The sequence below is a fragment of the Dunckerocampus dactyliophorus genome, chromosome 11, assembly GCF_027744805.1.
Source record: "Dunckerocampus dactyliophorus isolate RoL2022-P2 chromosome 11, RoL_Ddac_1.1, whole genome shotgun sequence".
Taxonomy (NCBI): domain Eukaryota; kingdom Metazoa; phylum Chordata; class Actinopteri; order Syngnathiformes; family Syngnathidae; genus Dunckerocampus; species Dunckerocampus dactyliophorus.
The window spans coordinates 19,746,477-19,768,758 of record NC_072829.1 but is presented as its reverse complement, the minus strand read 5'-3'; the positions used below and the strand labels follow the sequence as shown (position 1 = coordinate 19,768,758).

At 41.6% G+C, this 22,282-nt stretch overlaps 1 protein-coding gene across 1 annotated transcript; it reads left to right on the top strand.

Moving 5' to 3' along the window:
- Positions 1-945: 945 nt before the first annotated feature.
- On the top strand, positions 946-22,177 carry lpar4 (lysophosphatidic acid receptor 4). The gene is made up of 4 exons (XM_054791887.1): positions 946-1,051; positions 11,820-12,133; positions 19,336-20,082; positions 21,279-22,177. Exons 3-4 carry the CDS (start codon positions 19,507-19,509, stop codon positions 21,765-21,767), a joined length of 1,065 nt encoding a protein of 354 aa, XP_054647862.1. The 5' UTR covers positions 946-1,051; positions 11,820-12,133; positions 19,336-19,506; the 3' UTR covers positions 21,768-22,177.
- The last annotated feature ends 105 nt before the right edge of the window (positions 22,178-22,282 follow it).

Here is a 22,282-nt window from a genome sequence, read left to right as displayed (position 1 = left end):
GATTGGAATCATACAGAAAATACATTTGGAAGTTCAATGGACAAATATCAATGTTTGTTTTATGTTATCATTATTTATTATTTTTCATCGTGACTGCCTCCCATGACTGTATGTCACTGACAGTTACACCCCTAATCATGAATACAATATATTACAATAAAGAGTATTCAGTAAGACAAGAACACTGCTTGGAATGCCACAACATATATACAACAGTGCGTAAACAATAGAATTTACACAAAGATGTTTCTAATATATTTGACATGTGTGCCTGGAGACTGCATAAGAACCATTTGTTGTGGTTACTTTGAAGTTTGTTTTTTTTTAAAGATACTATACTGCCTAGCGTTATTCTTGATGCTTGCATTTGGAGACTTTCTGGATCTGTGTTAAAGAGCCTGCGCATGCACGCTGTGTGATTGATACGCACGTATTCGAAAGCGACCACCCTAAAACTAAAACCACCTGTTTTCTGTTGACCATCAACAGGAACAACCGAAGCGAGGAGCGCCAGATGAGTGATCAGTCAGGAAGCAGACAGTCGTACTGATTCACACTGGAATATCAACACACGTGTACCATGTGTGTTACAGTGGGTGCACACCCCGAGATGTTAAAACTTTCAAAAATTTACAAGCTCCCACGCAAATGCTCAAACAAGTTCATAAATTATGATACAACAAGCTGTCTTTGTAGTTTACAATTTAATATGGAGCTGAAGTTATCGGAATCAGATTACTCACTAGCAGATAAATCCTCATCTGCGTGTTTGCTCGGCGCCTTGGCAACACACTCCAGTTCCTTTTTTGGCTGTGGGAAGATATAGAGGTATAAACTGATGTCTGTGGTAAAAGGCAAACCCCTCAGGGTCTGATTCCCCTCCAACATGACTCAGATGGAGTGTGGCTCTTTTCCACGTGCCACCTGTCGGAACAAGCAGCAGTTATGTAGAGACCAAAGTTTGGCTTCAGCCTCTCGGACACACACGAGGAGCTGGCATTCGCTGAAACAAGATGATGACTCCCCATCTCAACTTTCTGACGGTTCTAAGGTGAGTCATTGAAAACAATTGTTGGTTTCTTGTGAAATGTAGCACACATGCTCATAAAAACAGGAAACCTAGTCGTGGGATTTCAATCATACCTCAAATATTTGTTTTAATAAAACAGATGTCAGGGCCAAGGGGCCTGGGTCGAGAAAATATAAACACAGTTTAGATGTACTGTTTTTGTTTGTGTCCGGCATGTTGTGTTATCAGCCTCTGTGCTTTATTTTGAACTGTTGAAGTAATATAATACCAGTGAATATATTACCCATGTCTCTTCCTACATGGACACAGCCATAAACAACAATGACTAATGGTGTGAAAAAGAGCACGTGTAAATAACATAAAGTCTTTGTGTGGGATTGGAACTTTGAATGTTCAGCACACTCGGAGGAAAAAAGAACTAGGACAGTATGGTACCACTACAGGAAGTGACAATAGAAGAGCGTATAGCGCTACAACAGTTTGAACTCTTCTTAAAATCTATTTTTTTGGCATTCTGGAGTCGTGATGCTGGACCTAGGAGATGGTGGATCAGAAAACCAGTCAGTATCATGTGTGACTACCATTTGCCTCACGCAGTGCAACACATCTCCTTCGTAGAGTTGATCAGGTTGTTGATTGTGGCACGCTGAAACAAGCTAAACATTATCCAAAGCATCCCAAACATGCTCAGTGGGCGACATGTCCAGTGAGTGAGTCTGCTGGCCATGCATGAACTAGGATGTTTTCAGCTTCCAGGAATTGTGCACAGATCCTGGCCACATGGGGCTGTGCATTATCATGCTGCAACATGAGGTGATGGTTATGGATGAATGACACAACAATGGGCCTCGGGATCCTGTCAAGGTATCTCTGTGCATTGTGCACTGCGCACAATGCCAACAATAAAATGCACCTGTGTTTGTTGTTCATAACATACATAATAGAGGATGCACAACAACGACATGAATGAGATGTGGCAGGGAATGAAGACCATCACAGGCTGCACTCAACCTGAGCTTGGGGTTGGGGAGGGTTCCACAGCTGTGGAAGACGTCCTGCACCGTTCCAGTCCCAAAGAGACCACATCTTGGGAATCTGAACGACTTATGGCCGGTAGCCCTGACATCACATGTGATGAAGACCATGGAACATCTGCTGCTCTACCACCTGAGGCCACAGACCCACCCTGCACTTGACCCTCTGCGGTTTGCATACCAGAAGAAAGTGGGAGTTGAGGGCCCCATCATCCTCTTGCTCCTCCGATCTCTCGATCACCTGGACAGAGGCAGTGGTGCCGTGAGGATTACATTTTTGGACTTCTCCAGTGCCTTTAACACCATACAGCCTCAGCTCCTCAGGAACAAACTGACACTGATGGGCGTAGGATCACACCCGGTGGCATAGATGACAGACTACCTGACAGGCAGACCTCAGTACGTGCGACTGGGGAACAGCAGGTTCGCCACTCTGACCAGCAGCACGGCAGCGCCGCAGGGAACTGTGCTCTCCCCTGTTCTGTCTACCCGGACCAACTTTCAGTACAACTCTGAGTTCTGCCACGTACAGAAGCACCATCTGCCATCTGCCCGGTACAGTAAAAAACGTGATTCATCACCTCTCCAAAGCGCCATACGCCATCCAATGTCAGCATTTGTTTACCGGTACTCATGTCGGTTACGACAAACTGTAGTCAGGTCAAAACCTTGATGAGGACTATGAGCATGCAGATGAGCTTTCCCGAGGCATAAATTTCTTACAATTTGTGCATAAATTATTTGGAGAAGGGCTCACTAACACGGATTTTGACAGATTTGTGAGCAATATTTGAGAGAAATAAACTTTTTGTGTACATCGAAAAAGTTTTAGATCGTTGACTTCTGCTTGTGAAAGACAGAGTGTTGAGTTCATGTATTGTATATTGTGTGAATGTATATTGTTTGCAAACTCAGGAAATAAGTCCTCGGATACAAAAGGGGGCAAAAATGATTTAAGTGAGAGCCAATAGTAGTTTTTGTTTTTTAATAACTTATTCTGAACTATTGGCTTAGGCACTGTATTTACTTGGTATCGGATCAATACCAAAATTTGCAGTCTCACCCAACCCTACAAGGTTGTCATGTCGTCAAACGACTGTGGTGGGACTTATCTCCCACAACGACAAAGCGGAATGTACAACTGGAGTACTCTTTGCATAAGTGTTAAGACCAACACATGTGGTCTGCAGCTTTAAGTACCTGGGGCTGCAACTTATGGACAATTTTACCCGACAGCACATTCGGACCTTTTAAGAATCCCCACCACTGCACTGGCCTAAACCAGCTGAAGCATGCTGGCACTTATATCCTTGTCACTGTTTAAATATTGTTTGCTAGCCAGTGTTCTGACCCAGTCCATTATTGTGTGGTACAGCAATGCTAGTGGACCGGAAAGCACTGTAGTGGGTGGTAGAAGTGAATGGGTGTAGCCTGCCATTCATCTGTCAGTGATATTTACACCAGAAGCAGGGCCTCCAATATCATGCAGAACTCCACCCAGCCAATACAAGGACTATTTCCTCATCAGTCTTCAGGCAGGAGTTTGCACAGCATCAAGGCCAGAACATCTTGGCTAAAGTCCAACTTCTTTTGTGTGTATATATATATATATATATATATATATATATATATATATATATATATATATATATATATATATATATATATATATATATATATATATATATATATATATAATATTCAGCAACAGATGTGTTCTTAAATACAAACACAAATTAATATATTCAATTTAACAATGATGTTTTGTTTTTTTTTACAGTCTGCCGCTCTCTGTTAAAGTAAAACTACCATTCTGTGCTGTTCAAAGGTTTGCAAGGGGTGAACTTACAAAATCAGCGGTGGGTCAAAAGCAAAAAGTTCCAGGACCACCAGCGAGTAGCGGAAAACAAGTAATTGATCCGTGCATAAAAATGTCTATTTTTGAAACACCACCCTCCTGCAAGCTTGACGCTGATGTTCTCCTCCAATTCTGGGTCAACATTTGCAGAACCCTCACCTTCTCTCTTCAATTGCCGTTGTTCACTCTACAACACATTCCGGGTTTAAACACTAAATACGCCCCCTGATTAATTCATATATGAATCACATTCAATTCATGAGTTGTCAACTCTTGTCTTCTTGAATTTAAAGTGTTATTGAAACTTTTGCAGATTAAAGCAAGTTGCAAAGTGTGTTTTAAGTAAACGCTCTTGGTGCCGGCCGGTTCTTGAGGACAGAGATTGCTGCGGTGCTTCCTGCATCTGAAGCTGGTGATGGTGCTGCTGTTACCTCACAGAGCAGGCCTCCCTCTGCTGGTGAGCTTCATGTTCAGCCTGCGGGCCTTCTGGCTGCCTCACTCCCGTCACATCTCCACTAACCACTCTTGCGGCTCTGCACTGGCTTATTGAAATCGCAGGAGGTATGCTGGCCTGGTGGTTTGTGAAAAAGGACGATGATGTGGTATCACTCCAGTGGGTGAAGGTTGTAGGTGTGCTGTGTCACCAGCTGCTTGGTACTCACCACTTGGCCTCTCTGTTCCTGTTGGGGCTCCTGGGACTGGAGGCTATGCTGGTGCCATGCTGGCCTCAGCAGACTCAGAGATTCCGATCTTCTCAGTGGGCTGAGCTCAGCTGCGCCCTTGTTTGGATACTTGTTCTACTGGAATCAAACCCTGACATCAATCCCCCTGCAGCATGATGGTCTCCAGACCCTGCATAGCTCCAAAAGTGTCTCTCACGATTTGGTGCCTCCCCTCTCCCTGCACGCTTTGTCCTTCTGTCTGAGGAAGACATCATGGCTGGGTAATTTATGGCTGCATTATGTTCTGCTCCATAGCAAGCCCCAAAAGCGAAAAAGCTGCTTTCATTAAACATGTGGTTGTTAATGTTCATCTCAGACAGACAAGCACATTGATGCAATTTTAATTGAAATGAAATGCACTTTTTATTAACTGATCATGCCTCAAAATTTGTAAATATGTCATATAAATTGCTGATGTATTTTTTCTAAGTTATAACATCATTCATTTATTTATGTGACATGCTCATATGCACTGTATAAAAGGAACACACGCAGAGAAACACGTAAAAGCCACTGAAGCGACCAAATACTGCCAAATAAATCCAAATCATGTGTTTACACTTTACAACATGACTGTGTTCTGTGTAATTAGCTTTCATATGCAATGCTTGTGAACTCTGTTACCCTTCCACTTTAACAGTGGGAGATAGATCTGCTGTGTATTGTAAACATTATTTTTCTCATCCTGCCGTCTCACTTGTTTAATGTGGCAGACAGCCCATAAAAACATGTACAAATAATAAAATTCTTCCAAGAAATTTATGTGGTAATAAATATGACATACGGTGAAGGGATCCAGTATGTAGTCATTCTTTTCAGCTGCATTGTTTTTTTTCTTCCAGACACTCATTTAACGGCCTTTAATGATCAGACGGTTCACGTATATAAAGACATATTTGCTGATGGTATGAGTCAAACACGGGTCAAGCTGATAATACAAAAAAAAGAGGGCCTTAGACCCGATTTGTGACCCTGCAATCATTCCTGAATTACACAAAACATGTCTCTGAAGATATGACACACCAACACGATGAGGCTAAACAGTGTGGATGATTGAAGGCAAGGGTCAAACATCACACAGTCATAATACATAACGTCAGAAGCCAATGCACTTCCATTTTATTTGAATTAATGTAATTTTTACTTTCTAATGAATTTGCTTCCGTGCATATTAACGGAAATGGTAGCGGTTTCATTTATTAACCTTTAGTACCCTTATTGAAACATTTATGATGCTGTACACTTAGTAGCAGTTAGTAGTTGCAATATTGAATGTGACCAGCAGATGGTGGCAGAGAGGTGCCACATTTGTGAGTGAAGTGAAGCATGTTCTGTGGTGTCAATTTCAAATCTGCCTGGAACGAATCAATTAGTACTCAAAACAATAAACAAGTGGATGAAGAAGAGTAAGAAGCACCAACGCAAGTTTCCTTCACACAATTAGAGCGACTCTTCGTCACTTACCCAGTTTGTCAAGGTTTGTGCAGCTTCAGAGTGCTTGATACACTGCAATGACCAGGGCATTGATGGGAAAAATATACATTATATACTGCGCATCAAAATCACTTTCAGATGAGTGGCTTAGCCACTACTCTGTATCAAATTAAAAAGCATATATTAAAAAGAAGGAAAAACAGCTGTGTTATGTAGTGGGATACTGCCCATACTGATTACAGTGTATAAATCCTTGAACGCAATCATACAGTAATCACACACATTACCAGACACTTTTTCAGGTCCCTACAGTATGTTCTAAAATCTTGTGAAAAGGTTATTTTGAAGACAAAAATATATAAAAAGCTTTTAAGCAATGTTTCATAAACTTTCTTTGTCCATATTTAATGTATATAATCATACAATAATGTTCTAATAGTAATGCAGTGATAATTATTGTTATTAATTATTATGTTTCAGTAATAAATGCACATAATGCACGTTCATTTCACTTTCACCTTGCGTTTTTGTTATATTTATTTTGAATGTACTTTTTGCTTCCATCCATCCATTTTCTATGCCGCTCATCCTCTCTAGGGTCGCGGGGGTATGCTGGAGCCAATTAACCTAACATGCATGTTTTTGGTATTTGGGAGGAAACCGGAGTACCCGGAGTAAACCCACGCACGTACGCACGGGGAGAACATGCAAAGTCCACACAGAGATGCTCAAGCAACGATTGGAACCCAGGTCTTCCCAATCTGCTGACTGTGTGGCCAACATGCTAACCATTTGACTACTTACTACTTTTTGCTTATTTATTATTATTTATTTATTAGTATTTTATTGCTTTATGCTTGCTCATTTTTTATATTACCTGAGACCTATGATGTACATAGCACATGCTTGCTTGCTGCGGTACTTAATTTTCGTGATTTGTATTTATTTATTTTTGTCATTGGGAAATGGAAAGTTTTTAAGGTGAAATATAAAGGTAAACACAAAAGTACTTATAACCGCTAACCTACTACCGCTAACCGCTGGACTGAATAAATAAAATCCACTAATATAAAAGATTAAGCTGAAGTAAACTATCTCTTCAAGTTGTGTTTGTTTTCTTATCAAGAGGAGGCGATGGACTTTTGAAATCTTTACCAAATCTTTAACAGACAGGTACTTGTTTATGCCTATTATGTCATTGTGTAAGCTGGGGTCAGTCTGGTCAGTGTCTCAGTCTGGAGGACGAGCACTCAACCATGGGTGTTCATGCTTCAGCTATCAGTTCTGTGGGGTAAACACCTCCCGCTCAATCTTGGGCTACAGCAGAAAGCGCCTCCTTCTTTATGGCCTCAGTCACCATTGCGCCGAGCCTGCAGGCACCCTTGAGGGTCAGAGTTGATCGGGAGCTCAGGAGGTCAGCTGTGGACGTATACACGCATGCAAATTCAAAAACCCCTTTGCAGTCATGTTAACATCAGTCCATAAAGCCTGTAAAGCTCAAGTCTCCTGTGTTGTACTGCCCCGCTGCCTTTGTCTGGCTCTGTTGTCAGGGCAGAGGTATGTATGGCATGATGGGGCTGCTCCTAAAGCCTCCTGAAGCACATGAATGAGAGGATGGACGTAGGCAAGGGGAGAAAAAAAGTAAAGGAAGTACACTCATCATTGCATTAAAGGAGGACAGGACCCAGGGGTCGAAGAAGAAGGGAGGCTGAGGGAGAGTACTGAGCAGGCTGCTGTAATGGGGTCTTTGTTCTTGTTGGTGTGACACACAAAGCCTTGGTCAGGGCAGCAGAGCTTGGTTACCGTTAGCAAACAGAGAGAAAGACAGGGGAACGGGGGGAGTGCTTTTGTGCAGGGGGGCGATGTTGTAGCCCAGTCACATTAAACCCTTCTTGTCAAATCATTCATCCAATCATGACATTTCAACACATGACGTTAACTGGCACCACCACCCAGTGTATTTAGAAATAATCAATGTCATTGTGAAAGTCAATGTACAGTAGTAGTCCTCAACAGGCGATTCTCGTTCACGCAGTACTTCCTCCTCTTTGCAGGGGGCAACACTGAGGCGTATGCATATCAATGAAGCAGCAGTAGAAACAATGGAAATGACTCACATTTAAACAAATCAACTCTAAAACAGGAAGAATACAGAAAGAATACAGCCTGCGGAGGCACTTTCGGACAAAACAGCCAAACTTTGACATAGCCCATCACCACATACCCACTGGATTTTTAAATTTCGAGCCGTGCAAGGCTGGCTTGCTGCAGTGAGGTAATCTAGTAGTACGGTATTTTCCAGACTAAAAGTCGCTCCAGAGTATAAGACACATCAGTCATAAAATGGGTCACGAAGAGGAAAAAAAATCATATATAAGTCACATTTATTTAGAAATGTATTTCACAAATTCTAAAACCAAGAACAGACATTTAATTGGGAAAGGCAAGTTATTCAACTACACAACATCACACAGGCTGAACAGGTGTCTGGTATGTGTACGTAACACATTAACAGGTATTCAGCTACCCAACAGCATAAGGAACATACCTGTGAGGCTGACTGGGATAAATTAACAGCGATTCCAGCAAGCAAGATACTGGTAAGCAAGTTCACCAAGCTCCCGTTCTCATTCCATGAGTCATCACTGAATCCATTGAACTCTTCATCCTCAGTGTCACTTCTGACAACAACTTCGCCAGCATTTTGTTTGTGTTTAGTCTCAGTTGTCTTTAAGTTGATGTTTCAGTTAATGTTTTCCACGGGCAGTCTACCGAAGCTGCATATAGTTGTCACAATCCTACAGCGCCCTCTCGGGGCTGTCAACGGTAATGTTCACTCTTTGGTTCATGTCAGTCAGTATTACAAAGATGTTAAATTATACAGTAATCCCTTGTTTATCACAGTTAATTGGTTCCAGACCCTACTGCGATGAGTGAATTTCCACAAAATGGGATTCCATATTTATAAATTGAATATTTTCATAGTTAGAGCATAGAAAACCTGTTTACGGCCTTCTAAATAGTCTTTTTAACATTATTAGAGGCATCTAGACCTGAAATAACACCTCTCTAGTCACCTTTACGCAATATATTACCCAATTAGACATACCAACAGAAAATAAGACATATTACACATAAATAAAACACAACATAGACTCACACGTTAGCATTGGGAGAGTTCCTTTTGTTTTTTTCTGGACAGCATACTTCCTACGGTGGCTATTGTCTCATCAATGTACTGTAATGGAGGCTGAATGACACCACATAAGGATGGCTGTAAAAAGTCAGCCTTTTTATTTGAAATAGACACTGGGCACGATGTCTTACAGGTATCTCTCAAAACACAGCATGAACAGTTCAACACTTCCTAGTTCTTTTCTTCGACAGACCTATTTCCTAAAAGCTAGCTCTAATCCAGTATGCAGATCGTCACTGCCCTCTATAACCCACACTTTAAGCAGAACTACACAACACACCCGTCACAACAGTAACATTACCGACACCTAGTGACCAGTGTAGAACAATAGACTGGACATATCACATCTTTAAATGCGTTTTTTTGAATGCCTTATATTTGTATTTTCATTCATTTAGCCTTTCTTATGCTTGAAAATGCTTTATTTAGGCCAAGAATACGTGGTATTTGCCTAAATATGCATATTTTTGGATTAATAATAGGCCGTATTCAACCACAAAACAGCGATAATGTATTAATTTATTTATTTAGAAAGTGAAGTCGCAAAATTCGATCTGCAAATTGGCGAGGTTTTGATATATAAGTCGCACCTGACTATAAGTTGCAGGACCAGCCAAAGTATAAAAAAAAAAGTGGAACTTATAGTCCCGAAAATTGGACAGATGTAACCGAGGACACCGTCTAATCTGGCGGCAAATGAAACGCAAAGACTGCTTTAGATAAATAGAACATTCTGACAAAAGAAAATACTTGTGTTATGAATCTATAACAAAATGTGCCACACACAGTGCTCCCAACTCTCACACCCCTAACCAACTGTTAAAGTGGTTTTTGGCTTATTTTTATTTAACATTTTCCAAACATTTTTTCCTGGAAGCGATTATTTAAAAATAGGTGTTAACACAAATCAAATGAAGGCACACAAGCTTGGGGTTGATGTTATGAAACTTCTCCAAACCCATTTTTATTATAGTGCGTGACTCATGTGGCACAATCAAGTCAACTCCAACAATGGAGGTGTTGAACATCTGATGGTGTGTAATGCACTTTATTAGCGCATGCATGTGAGCGTGGCTTGAGTTTATGCGGTAAGCAGGATATCCTGTCCTCCCTGTTGCTATTGTGGTGTGGCCAGACGCTACCCCCTAAACCATTTCCCCTCTATCAAGTGTCTCTTTTTCTTTGTCTCACACACACACACACGCACACACATACATGCACATGCATTCATTATCACACAAACAACCCCATGCCAGCCTGAACACAATGGGAATGTGTCCAACACCCTTTGAGTTGGCTAAAAATAACTCCTTTGGTCAGTAATGACATGAAAATTTTTTAATAACAATGCAGCGGCAGGACTTTGATCAGTTAAAATGGTACTATTATTAACAACAATGTAAGTCGTCTAAAAAGGATTCACCGACCTCTGCTGATGGAGGCACTGACTTTATATGTTATGTCTTAAAGTCTCTGACATGATATGTTGTTTATAATTATGTTCTACATTCTTTGATTTTTTTAAATTTGCAAAAATTACATTTATAGTTCATGGCATTAGCCTCATTTCCGAAAGTAACGCCTTCAAGGTACTATCACTCAGGTAAACAAACATAGCGGTTTGACACTGAGACACAGGATGTTTACAGTGATTATAATGAAGATTTGAGCGATGTGTCAATAGTTTTTGAGGAGGAAAAAACATTCGGAGATGAAATAGAGAAATTGCAGAGCATGGACTTAAGTCTTAAGACATGGAAATTAAGATTGGTCACCTTGAAAACACAGAATGGTAAGTGTAAATGACTTCAATTATTGTTTTCAATCGGCTTCTTATTGAGCGTAAAGGAGTTTTTATTGCCTGTTTGATAGTACGGTGAAAGCCTCCTTCCTCATTTCTCATTTTTGTGCATGTTTGTCACACTTAGATGTTTCAGACCATCAAACAAATTTAAATATTAGTCAATGGCCACAAAACTTATTAGAAAGTCATTCAAATCTATCCATCTGGACGAGGTTATAAAGCCATTTCTAAAGCTTTGGGACCCCAGCGAACCACAGTGAGAGCCATTATCCACCAAGGGTAAAAACATGGAACAGTGGTGAACCTTCCCAGGAATGGCCATCCAACCAAAATTACCCCAGAGACGACTCATCAAAGAGGTCACAAAAGACCTTAAACATTTACAGTAAGTGACAAAAAAACAAAATCAGGAAAACACTTTTTCACAGCACTGTATTTGCTGCACATTGGACACCCCCTTTAAAAGTAATAAGTAACTTATATTACATTTCAAATCATTTACCTTTTTACTTTTACATGAGCCCGTTATTTAGATGTTTACTTGAATAAAAAATCAAATAAAAAACATTTACACGTAACAGCATTACTGTACAGGGTAAGAGGATTGGTGTGACTATCAGCATTCTCTTATTTATGTAACAATGAATAGCATGAACATGCGCGGTGCTCGCACATGCAATAAAAGTGTTTGTGTGCACTTAAGCTTGGCCACCATCCCTCCCTCTCTCCTCCCCCCTGCAGCTTGGCCAAGGTGCTATTGTGTGCTTTCCTGTGCAGCCCTCCACTCTTTGGCACCCGTGCACACGCACGAGCCCACAAAGCTGAGCTGTTGGCCACAAGCAACGGAGAGGACTCACAGCTGGGGAGGAAGAACTCGAAAAGAAACTGAAGGCAACATCAAAACAGGCTTTTTCTCTTTGGTGGAGTCGCAGACTGAGGCCACTGCAGGGAGAAGTGAAAACAGTACGGGATGGAATTTTAACTTTTTGACAGCTGCTTCACATTGACAAACATCAGCTACCAAAGAAGAGAGCTGTCATCATCCATTCATCACTGTGAGTCTGCACTCTTTACTATTACAATATTTTTTCAAGAATATTCCAATGTTTTTCTGTGTCACGTCATGAACAATTTCAAACTAAACTAACTTGAAACAAAAAGATCAATTACAGTACATGCTGTGTATTACGAGTACCAGGGAAACGTAAACAAATAAGGTTAATCGAGTCAATATCCAATAAAAGTATTTAAATCCCGTTCATTTATCCATTGTCTATACCAGCACATGAAAGCTCATCAGGTGTGCTGAGGGAAATTATCTAATTTCAATTTTTTTTTTCGTAAAATATGCACTTTGACTCTTTTTCTTGTGATGTCACTTCATGTGACGAGGTACTGAAAAGTGCTCTGCACAGATTTTGAAGTTTAGGACTACTTTGACACTTTTCGCGACTACAGAACTCGACCAGAATTTTAGATCTATATTTTTTCTGACACCACTGGCTTGAATACAGTCTGGCGTGAGGAATTATCTCGTCAGAAAAAGTCACGAGTACTGATAATCGCTGACAAGACAAGCAAATTTATGCTAACCTCCGAATTTCAAAGTTGTTAACTACCTGCTAAACAACAAAAGAGAGCATTACGAATCCTTAACAAAACACTTTCAGGAAATGAGAAATGATTATGTGTCACTTCGTAAACAAATGATGGGCTGGAAGAAAATGTGGACACTTTAAAGAATGATGAAAAGGCAATCCCAAAGCATGTGTAAGATTGATGATTTGGAACAGTTCATGCACATGAACAAGGAGATTGCGACTCCGCATTACATGCACGCCTTATGCCAGCACAGCTGATAACAGAGGAGAAAAAGCGATGTCGCTTTAGGAGAGGAATAAGTGGCCAACTTTCTGCAGTCGCAGGGGGTGGATGTGGATATCAACAATACAGATTTATTTTAATGTCTGGCGGGAATAACAACACCCCACCTGTCATAGTCATAAAGTTGACCAACAAAAAAACAAGGTGGCGATGCTGAAACAGAGAAGCTGAAAGGTATAAACATCAACATCAATGAGCATCTGGCAAAACTCAAAGCTGACATCGCCAAGAAAGCACACAACTTAAGAAAGCAGGGGAAAATTCAAGGCACTTGGAGTGTAAACCGCAAAATCCACATCAGGTCAAATGGAGGACTGGAGGCAGCCGAAGACGTCTTGTTGTCAAAGACGTCAAGAAACTGACCAAATACTGAAGATGACATTGACTGCAATAAAAGACACTATTCACAAAGACTTGATGCCACTTGAAGGACCAAAGGAAGTCAAAGTAGTTGTTGTCAAAGACATCAAGGAACTGAAACAAATATTGACAATGACATGTCTGCAAGGAAATTAAAGACACAACTCACAAAGACTTGATGCAGCTGGAAGTCATCAACAATGGACAATAGCAACACTACAATAATAACACAGATTATGCCAAATTTGACAATATTAAGAAACACAGTTCATTTATTGATTATCACCAGTAAGTTATCACTTTATACATAAATTATAGAGCCAAGAAAATACACTGGCAGCAGCCTCATCTGAGGTTTCTGCCCCGTGTTTGATCGTGAAATGTGAAAAATGTGCAAATTCAGCGATTTGGAGAATTTTTTAAATGACTGGAATCCTACAGAAAATATGTGTATAATACAGTTCAATGGCCAAATATTAATATTTATTCTGTCATTTGTATTTATTTATTATTTATTTATTCTATTTTAATTTTTCCTCATGACTCCCCTTAACCGCATGTCACTGGTGCAAATGTAATCATGTGATGTTCCTTAATATATGTTGTTAATAAACCGTACAGTACCAAAGGTGGGAATGACTGGTCTATACCACTTGGCCTCATTAGGGTCACAGGTGGGCAGCTGACTTTGGATGAAAGGCGGAGAACACGCTGGACTGGTTGCCAGTCAATTACAAGACACACATGACAAACAACCATTCACACTCACATTAACACCTCTGGACAATTTAGAGTGTCCAGTTGTCCCAGTGCTTCTCAAATAGTGAGGGGGGCCCGGTGAACTGTCAGAGGGGGCGTGAGGCAAGGAGTACTTTCAGTGTGACTGCAGACCTGCCAACATGTACAAATTGATCCTACTCAGCATGCAATTTGACTCTTGAATACGCTTGTATGCTTGTGTTCCAACAGCAATTCCAACCCAAATTTTTTTACTTGCCTGAGTTGATTTTTAGACCCGTTTGTTTTCTTATACTTGAGTAAAATATTATTAAAGTGATTACTTTTACTCAGATACAATGATGCAGTGCTCTTTCCACCTCTGGTTATTACATGACAACATTATCGCAGCCCCGTATGGGCTGCTGGCAGCATAGGAAAAGACATCAGACTCATCTGATTGGATTCCTAGTCAGTGCTATGGTGTTTACTTCATGCCATGACTTGAGAAAAATTCCAGATTTCACAACTGATACATGACTAAAGAAGAGCTCACCTTTCCTGAACGAGCTACACATTTTGTTCTTTGACGCAGTTTGAAGTACATGTTGAAATGATTGTGCGTGCTTGAACATGCTAGCGAATGATACACTGTTACGGACAGAGATTTTGAAACATTCTCCTCAATCGATTTCTTCATTTGAGGGTTGTGCTAAAACCCCTTTGGTCCCCTTAAAAAATAATTCCTTGTCTTGCCAAAATATCTGTATGCGTTCAGCTTTTGTGGGAACAGTTTGGGGAATGTCCTTTTCTCTTCCAGCGTGACTGTGAAAGGCCAAACAAAGGTCCGTAAAGGCATTTGGTGTGGAAGAACTTGTGTGCCTTGGCCTCAACCCCCATCAAACACCTTTGGGATGAGCTAGAGCAGAGATGGTGATCCAGCTGGCTCCCTCTAAAGTCTCACAAATCTTTTTCTAGGAAGTTATTGTAGCTGCTTGTACTGTTGTGTACAGTGGGACATGCTCACGTCACAGTCCTGCTAATGCCGTCTATGGCGAACAACTCATCAAAACTCGGTCCACTATGTTGAAAATTGTTCCGTATATGTTTGACATGTGCTGTAATGTCATCAACTTTCTCGGGGTAGCAGGCAAACGCCACTGACCCCTATCGCCGAACCCCGGAATCACAACGCAGAACCGCACACGATACTTACACGGTACACGATATCAAAACAGAAGAGTCCAAACGGTGGAAAACAATGTTCCTTTATTATAACCCATTCTTATAGCTCTGGCCAAAGCCACAAGTAAATATGACAGCAATGGTTAGTTTTGGATTCGATTTCCACTATGTTGATGTCAGTCAGCAAGTCAGAGGGCTGTCAAGATAAGCGGGTTCCACTGTGCTCGTCGTCTTAGCCTTTGCTGTACAAGACGACGTTCTTGAACTCAACGCTATTTTCTACTTTGAACCATCCGTGTGTGTGAGGGAAGGCAACAGCTGGATGTACAAAGTGAATTTGATCCACAGGGATCAGCAGGTCCCGGGGGTCTGTTTCTGTCACCACCAAGTGCAGCTGTCCATGACCTGCGCATGAAACCAAACACACATGTCGGAGGCTGTAATCTTTTTGCCAATATAATCCACAGCATGCTGAGATGTCAGTCTGTAGCTCTTTCATGCGCAGCAGCCATTTTCATGTTGTGAGGAAATAAAAAAAGTTGTTGGACTGAGTAAGCTCAATGTGGGTTTTGTGTGTGAACGGGCACATGTAACTGTTTACTTGTTTGTGTGTCGAGGGCCTATGCGAGTGTGTTCTCGCCGCAGATGGGTACAGTGAGGGCATTGTGGAAGTTGGTGGAAGCTTTCTGAGAGGCGTGTGAATACGCAATAAAGATGTCACTTTGCAGCTGGCACCGGACACCGCTGATGGACTGTGCAAGCTCACAGCCTTTCCTTTGTGGTGTGAATTTGTGAATTGCATCCAGACTCACTTAAACATTTTACACGGCAGAGACGAGCCACTACTCGTGCTCAGTATCAGATTTGGAGAGGCTCCAGCTATACTCACGAAAAAGCAGTTACTGATTTTGCGATACTCACCATCCACAGCATTAGGTATAGCTTCATAAATATCATTGAGATCATATACAAGAATTATCTATACCGTATTTTCCGTAGTATACGTCACAGTTGTTTTCATAGTTTGGCTTATATATTGAAATACATACAGTATATAGTTAAACATGTGCTACTTTTAAGTTAAAGTGAGGTGGTGGTTGATTTTTTGGTGACATCCAGTGACCGCAATAATTAATTGAGTTAAGCTTGTGACGCAGTGATGCTTTTTGTGACGGAATACTTTCTAATTCGCTTCTGTCTTGGAGGACATGTGTCAGTACGTCATGTGCATCTATAATTACTGTGTGCATTGAGAATTGGGGTATTTTAGACAGCAGTGTTGTTTAATTAGAAAACTAATTATGTCTAGCTTGGGGTTTGTAGCTGCTGCGTCCGTCACTGGGTAACTAAATACACACGTACAATTTTTAGTCTGTTTTAATTCATTCGTAATTACAAAATTAAGTTTTGGTGTTAGAATACGGCTGTTTGATACGTTTCTACACACCGGCATCATGGCACATATTGAAAGCGTCTTCTTTGAGAACATTTTAAACATTAAACAGGTTTTATTGTACGCATATACTTTGAAAAAATTTATTTCAGCTTCTGTAGCTTTAGTTTGTCCCCTTGTTATTGTAAACATTTCCCCCTCCCTCTGGATTTGTCTTCTTCTCTTGTGAATTTAATCGTTAGGTGCGGCGCCGGGATATTCCTGAAAAGAGCTTGCTGTGATGATAGCTGGATCATAAATATCAGTAAATGCAACTTATAGTTTTCCTCTTCATGACGCATCGGAAAATACTAGAGGTGTGACGAAATGCACATTAAGTGCTTTAAACACACCTGGCAATCCCACCTACCTTGGTGTTCACAGCATCAGCGAGTGACATGTGGCTGTTTTTTACATCCATCCATCCATCCATTCATCTTCTACCGCTTGTCCAAGGTCAGGTCGCGCGGGCAGCAGCCTAAGCAGACATCCCTCTCCCTGGCCACTTCATCCAGCTCCTCCTGGCGGATCCCGAGGCATTCTCAGGCCATCTGAGAGACATCGTTTCTCCAACGTGTCCTGGGTCTTCCTCGAGACCTCCTACCGGTCAGACGTGCCCTGAACACCTCCCCAGGGAGGCATCCGGGAGGCATCCTGACCAGATGCCCAAGTCACCTCGTCTGGCTCCTCTCAATGTGGAAGAGCAACGGTTCTACTCTGAGTTATTCCCGGACGACAGTGCTTTCTTACTTTATCTCTAAGGGAGAGCCCATCCACCCTACGGAGCAAACTCATTCAGCTGCTTGCACCTGCAATCTTGTCCTTTCGGTCACTACAGCTACGTTTTCCATCAGAGTTAAACAGCATGCTTGCTACTTGTTGATGTCCAAGCAGAAGCTGTAGTAATTCTATCATCTATCATTCGATCATTTGTACTTCGATTTGTCAGATCAGCTCACATAGATGTTCGTACTTGTCTGCACCCTTAATCACCGAGCGGTTCTATTGACGGTCAAACAACTTTCAAGCACCGGTTCTGTTTCATAACACACCTCATTCATAGAAGAGAGCCGTGTTGACAATTTAACAACATGGTCGCTATATTTAGCAGGCAAGGGTGCGCATTTAAGTGTTTTTTCCATCATGGAAATTCAATACAAGCGATCAACAAAGGTGAAGTCTCTGCCGAGCAGGCAGGCGGGAGTGTGCTCCACCTCTGTAATGGCGTGCAATGCACATCTAAAAGCTGTAAAAATAATGCAACGCTGCCCCGACAAACATTGCCAAAAAGGCAGAGCTTAGACCTACTCCCCTTCCTCGCAAAACATGTCCAAAGTGTGTAGCAGGGGCCATCTGTGGAAGGTGGCTCATTGCAGAAATAAAATAAACAAAATGCCCCGGCATGCCCCCGCGACCCTAATAAGGTTAAGCGACATAGAAAAAGAATGAATGGATCATAACAGCATTGTTTTTTTGAAAAGCTCGTTTGTCCAGTCGTCTCAGTCTTGTGGACCAAATCTTGTTAGGTGTCTCGTGACGGTAAAAAAATCTGCTCATGTAAAGATGAAACTGCGCAGTTTTGATTGACTGTCAGAGAGATATGTTCATTATTGTGTTATAATGCTAGTTTATTTGACTGGTAAGTGTTTGTTGTGTAACACAATGCCTTTAACGTCTCAAGAACATTTCCTGACTTTTCTTTGGAAAGGCAATGGTCCAAAGACACTGACTCCTTGAGGCCTAACAGTGCAGACTAATATATATCTTTGCTTAAGTCCTGTGTGCCTATACAATACTTAAATGTTTATATGAGCGTATTCGTGTCAGGTACTTCCACTGGCAACCGGCAAAGAAGTAGTGGTGATTTGTTAAATAGATGGTCGTTTCCCTTGTAAGGCACAAAGAGGTAAGGTTATAGCAAGGAAAATGTGTCATATATAGAGTTATATATGTGGTATATAGAGTCAATAAATAAAGTTAAGACAGTTAATACTGACGTATTGTTTAGCATATGATAGGGCGGCTTTTTCCAAACCTTTTCCGCTCAAGATCCAAGTTAGAAATTTTAGTTCCTGTAATTTTAGTACAGCCACGTTCATGATACACAGACAGAACAGACATACAACTAAGAGCACATCCAAGAAACAATTAACAAAACTGCTACAGAACCCATTTTCTCCCCAAGTTTGGAATCTGCATGCTAATTTACGAGAATTCAGTATCTGATCAATTCAGAATATCAGAAAACAAAATGTGTGCATATTCATGCAGAAGGACATTTGTGAGTCACAGTTCCCTGATGCCGAACCTGAAAGAAGTCCTGCTGGCCCACCGTCTCTGTTCTACTTCATTCAAAGGTGTTTGGTTGGGCTTGAGGTCAGGATTCTGTGCAATTTCTTCCCCCCCAAACTCATCCTAGCACAATCTTGCTTTGTGTAATGTGGCAATGGGTCATGCCGAAACAAAATGGAACCTTCCCAAACTACAATTCCAAGTAGGTTGCGGTCCAAACGTTTTTGTTTTGAGTCTACATCTTCTTGTTTTAATGACAGACTTTAGTGCTGCTAGCATGTGTTGTCACACACTTAGAAGCATGCATATAAAGGTGTACTGGCTCAGTAGCTGTTGTTGTTGAGGAAATGAGGAAATGACATGAGCTTCTTCCTCTTCTTTCTACAGGAGTGCTGAGCATCCTGACTGCCTCCATTTATGTGTCCGCCATGGCTTGGAGAAGGATTGCCTGGGGGATTCCCTGCTGACACTTCCCATCCCCACATATTCGCCCCCTCTCCTCCTTACCGCAACATCCTGGTGTGAGCTTGTTCCTCGTAGAACCTCCTCACTGTGACCATGGCTAGTTTGGTGCTTAATGAGACTGGGATGGAGGACTGCGGCATTGACGACTCCTTCAAGTACAACTTGTATTCGGTGGTCTACAGTGTGGTCTTTGTCTTAGGTCTCATTACCAACTGTGCTGCGCTGTTTGTCTTCTGCTTCCGCATGAAGATGCGCAATGAGACGACAATGTTCATGACAAATTTAGCGCTATCTGATTTAGTATTTGTTTTTACGCTGCCGTTCAAGGTCTTCTACAATGTTAATCGCCACTGGCCTTTTGGGGATGGATTGTGCAAGATTTCAGGAACAGCCTTCATCACTAACATCTATGGCAGCATGCTCTTCCTCACCTGCATCAGTGTGGACCGCTTTTTGGCAATAGTCTACCCTTTCCGCTCCCGCGCCATCCGCACTCGCAGAAACGCCGCATTGGTGTGCGCGGCTGTGTGGCTGACTATTGTGGGAGGAGGGATATCAGTCACCTTTTTTTCTACCATCAACAGCACAAACAGAGCCACAACCTGTTTTGAGGGCTTCTCAAAGAGCACATGGAGGACCTACCTTTCCAAAATCACCATCTTCATTGAGGTGAAGGCTCTAATCGCACTGAAGTCATTTTTAACATTTTATTACTAGCAACTATCCATGAAAATACTGAAGATGCTTCAGATATGTTGTAATGATATTGATGAGTGGTTATGGTATGTAAAATACTTTTTACCGTATAGGAAATTTAAATAATCTGTTCCAAGGTCAAACTGCTGTTAAAGAAAAAGCACAGCACACTCAAGAGTCAGTCCTTGCATGTTGGCTGAACTGAGCTCTGCTAAGCAATGCTGAGGTGGTTATGATGGTGGTTTTCAGACTTTGACGTTTTGTGCCACTCTAGAGTCATATTTTTCCACATAAAAATAATATAATATCTGGAATTCTCCGGTTACTTTTTGTTTTAGAGCTGTTCTTGTTTGTTGAAGACGGTTCACCTTTAAACCAAAAGGCTTCTTCAGTTCTGATGTTTTGCGTGTGGACTTTCCCTGCTTACTTCCCTGATGGGTGTGTCCCCTGGGGGTGGTCATAATAGGGTTGTTGCCGGGTGTGGCTGGTGGACAACCATCCTGCATAACAATAGGTGATCCGCCTGTCTGGTGACAAAACAGCTCATTAGCGGCCACTCTTTCTGTGGAATGAGACAGTCTTTGGGGGAGACATTGGTACTCCCTATCCAGAATGTGGACATTGCTGTCTTCGATGGAAGAGAGATGCAAATGAACTGCTGACACTGGGAACAAAGAAATGTTGTGCCATGTGTTTGTGTTGCTTGGTCTCTCCGATGTACAGGTCATTACACTCCTCCCTACACTGCACTGCATAAACAACAGTGCTGCGTTTTGCTTCTCTGGATTTTGTCTTGAGGTTGAACAAGTTTTGTCTGAGGGTGTTGGTGGGTTTGAAATGCATCGTCTGGAGAAAATCCTTTCTCTGACAAAACACCTAAACATTTAGAACTGGATGTTGGATTAAAGGTGGAACGTTTTTAACAAACAAGAAGAGTACGACTTTTACGGATTACCATGACCTGGATGACTGAGAATCCACACAGACAATCCAGCATCTACAAAGTACAGCTGTGCTGCAGGCCTTGTCCCCTTAATTCTCCTGCAGAATTGTAGATTTTTAAGCAGTTTGGGGTAAACTCAACCTATGTTGTGAGAAAAAAAGGTTCTAGTAATGCTATCTAGAAATATAACATTAAATTATGATGACATGTTTGTCTGTCTTTCCAGATTGTGGGCTTCCTACTTCCCCTCCTGGCCAACTTGGTATGTTCCTCACTGGTTCTGAGAACGCTGCGTCGTCCAGTGACTGTTGGCCACGGCTGTGACAACAAAAGACGAGTCTTGAGGATGATTCTGGTCCATCTTGGCATCTTCATCATCTGCTTTGTCCCCTATAACTCTATCCTCTTCCTGTATGCTCTGGTGAGGACCCAGGCCTTGGCTAACTGCTTTGTGGAGCGCTTTGCCCGAACTTTGTACCCCATCACTTTGTGTCTGGCCAGCCTCAACTGCTGCTTAGACCCAGTGGTCTACTACTTCACCTCAGAGAGCTTCCAAAAAAGTTTGACCCTAGGGATCAAAGGGTCCGGCTCTCGGCCTGAGAGTATTCCCCGCAGCGACACTGAGACCCAGGACCCAGCAAACATACTCCCTAGAGACACGCACACTTTGACCAGGAATGGAAAAGACACTAAAGTATCAGAGAGCCTGTTTTGATGAGAAGAAGAAGAAATAAACAAGGACAAGTGGGTTCAAGAGACCTTGGATTTGAAAAATGAAAGTTGTTTGTCCTGTAAGTGACAAATGCATAACTGAGCAGATTAGCTAAATCCGGTGGTAAATCCTGAAGTATGGTCTGGGCTTTACCAACTAATCCACCACTTGGGAACAAAGGAATGTATCTGTTTATTATTAAGAAGGTGCAATCATACAACAGACAAGAAGAACCTTTCAAGATATCTTCGAATGACTCAGGCATAGCGCACACACTCATGCACTGGACTTTTAACTATATTAAACTCACAGAGACCTTACATTTTGTTGTTTCAATGTCAGGATTTGGCAACAAAATATATCAGTGTTAATGCTTAATGTGGCGGGAGCCATTATTAACACAATACAGCAAATATGGTGAGAAACAATGTGTCCTGTGTTGAAGTTTGGGGCCGTTAAATCATTGTTTTGAATTGCTTTCATTGCGGCATTTATTATTTCAGTATCCTGCCGCTCGG

Excerpts from the sequence above, each read along its gene's own strand:
- lpar4 (XM_054791887.1), top strand. The coding sequence starts at position 19,507 with ATGGCTAGTTTGGTGCTTAATGAGACTGGGATGGAGGACTGCGGCATT. Across the intron at positions 20,083-21,278 it reads AAATCACCATCTTCATTGAG|ATTGTGGGCTTCCTACTTCC; the intron begins GTGAAGGCTCTA and ends CTGTCTTTCCAG.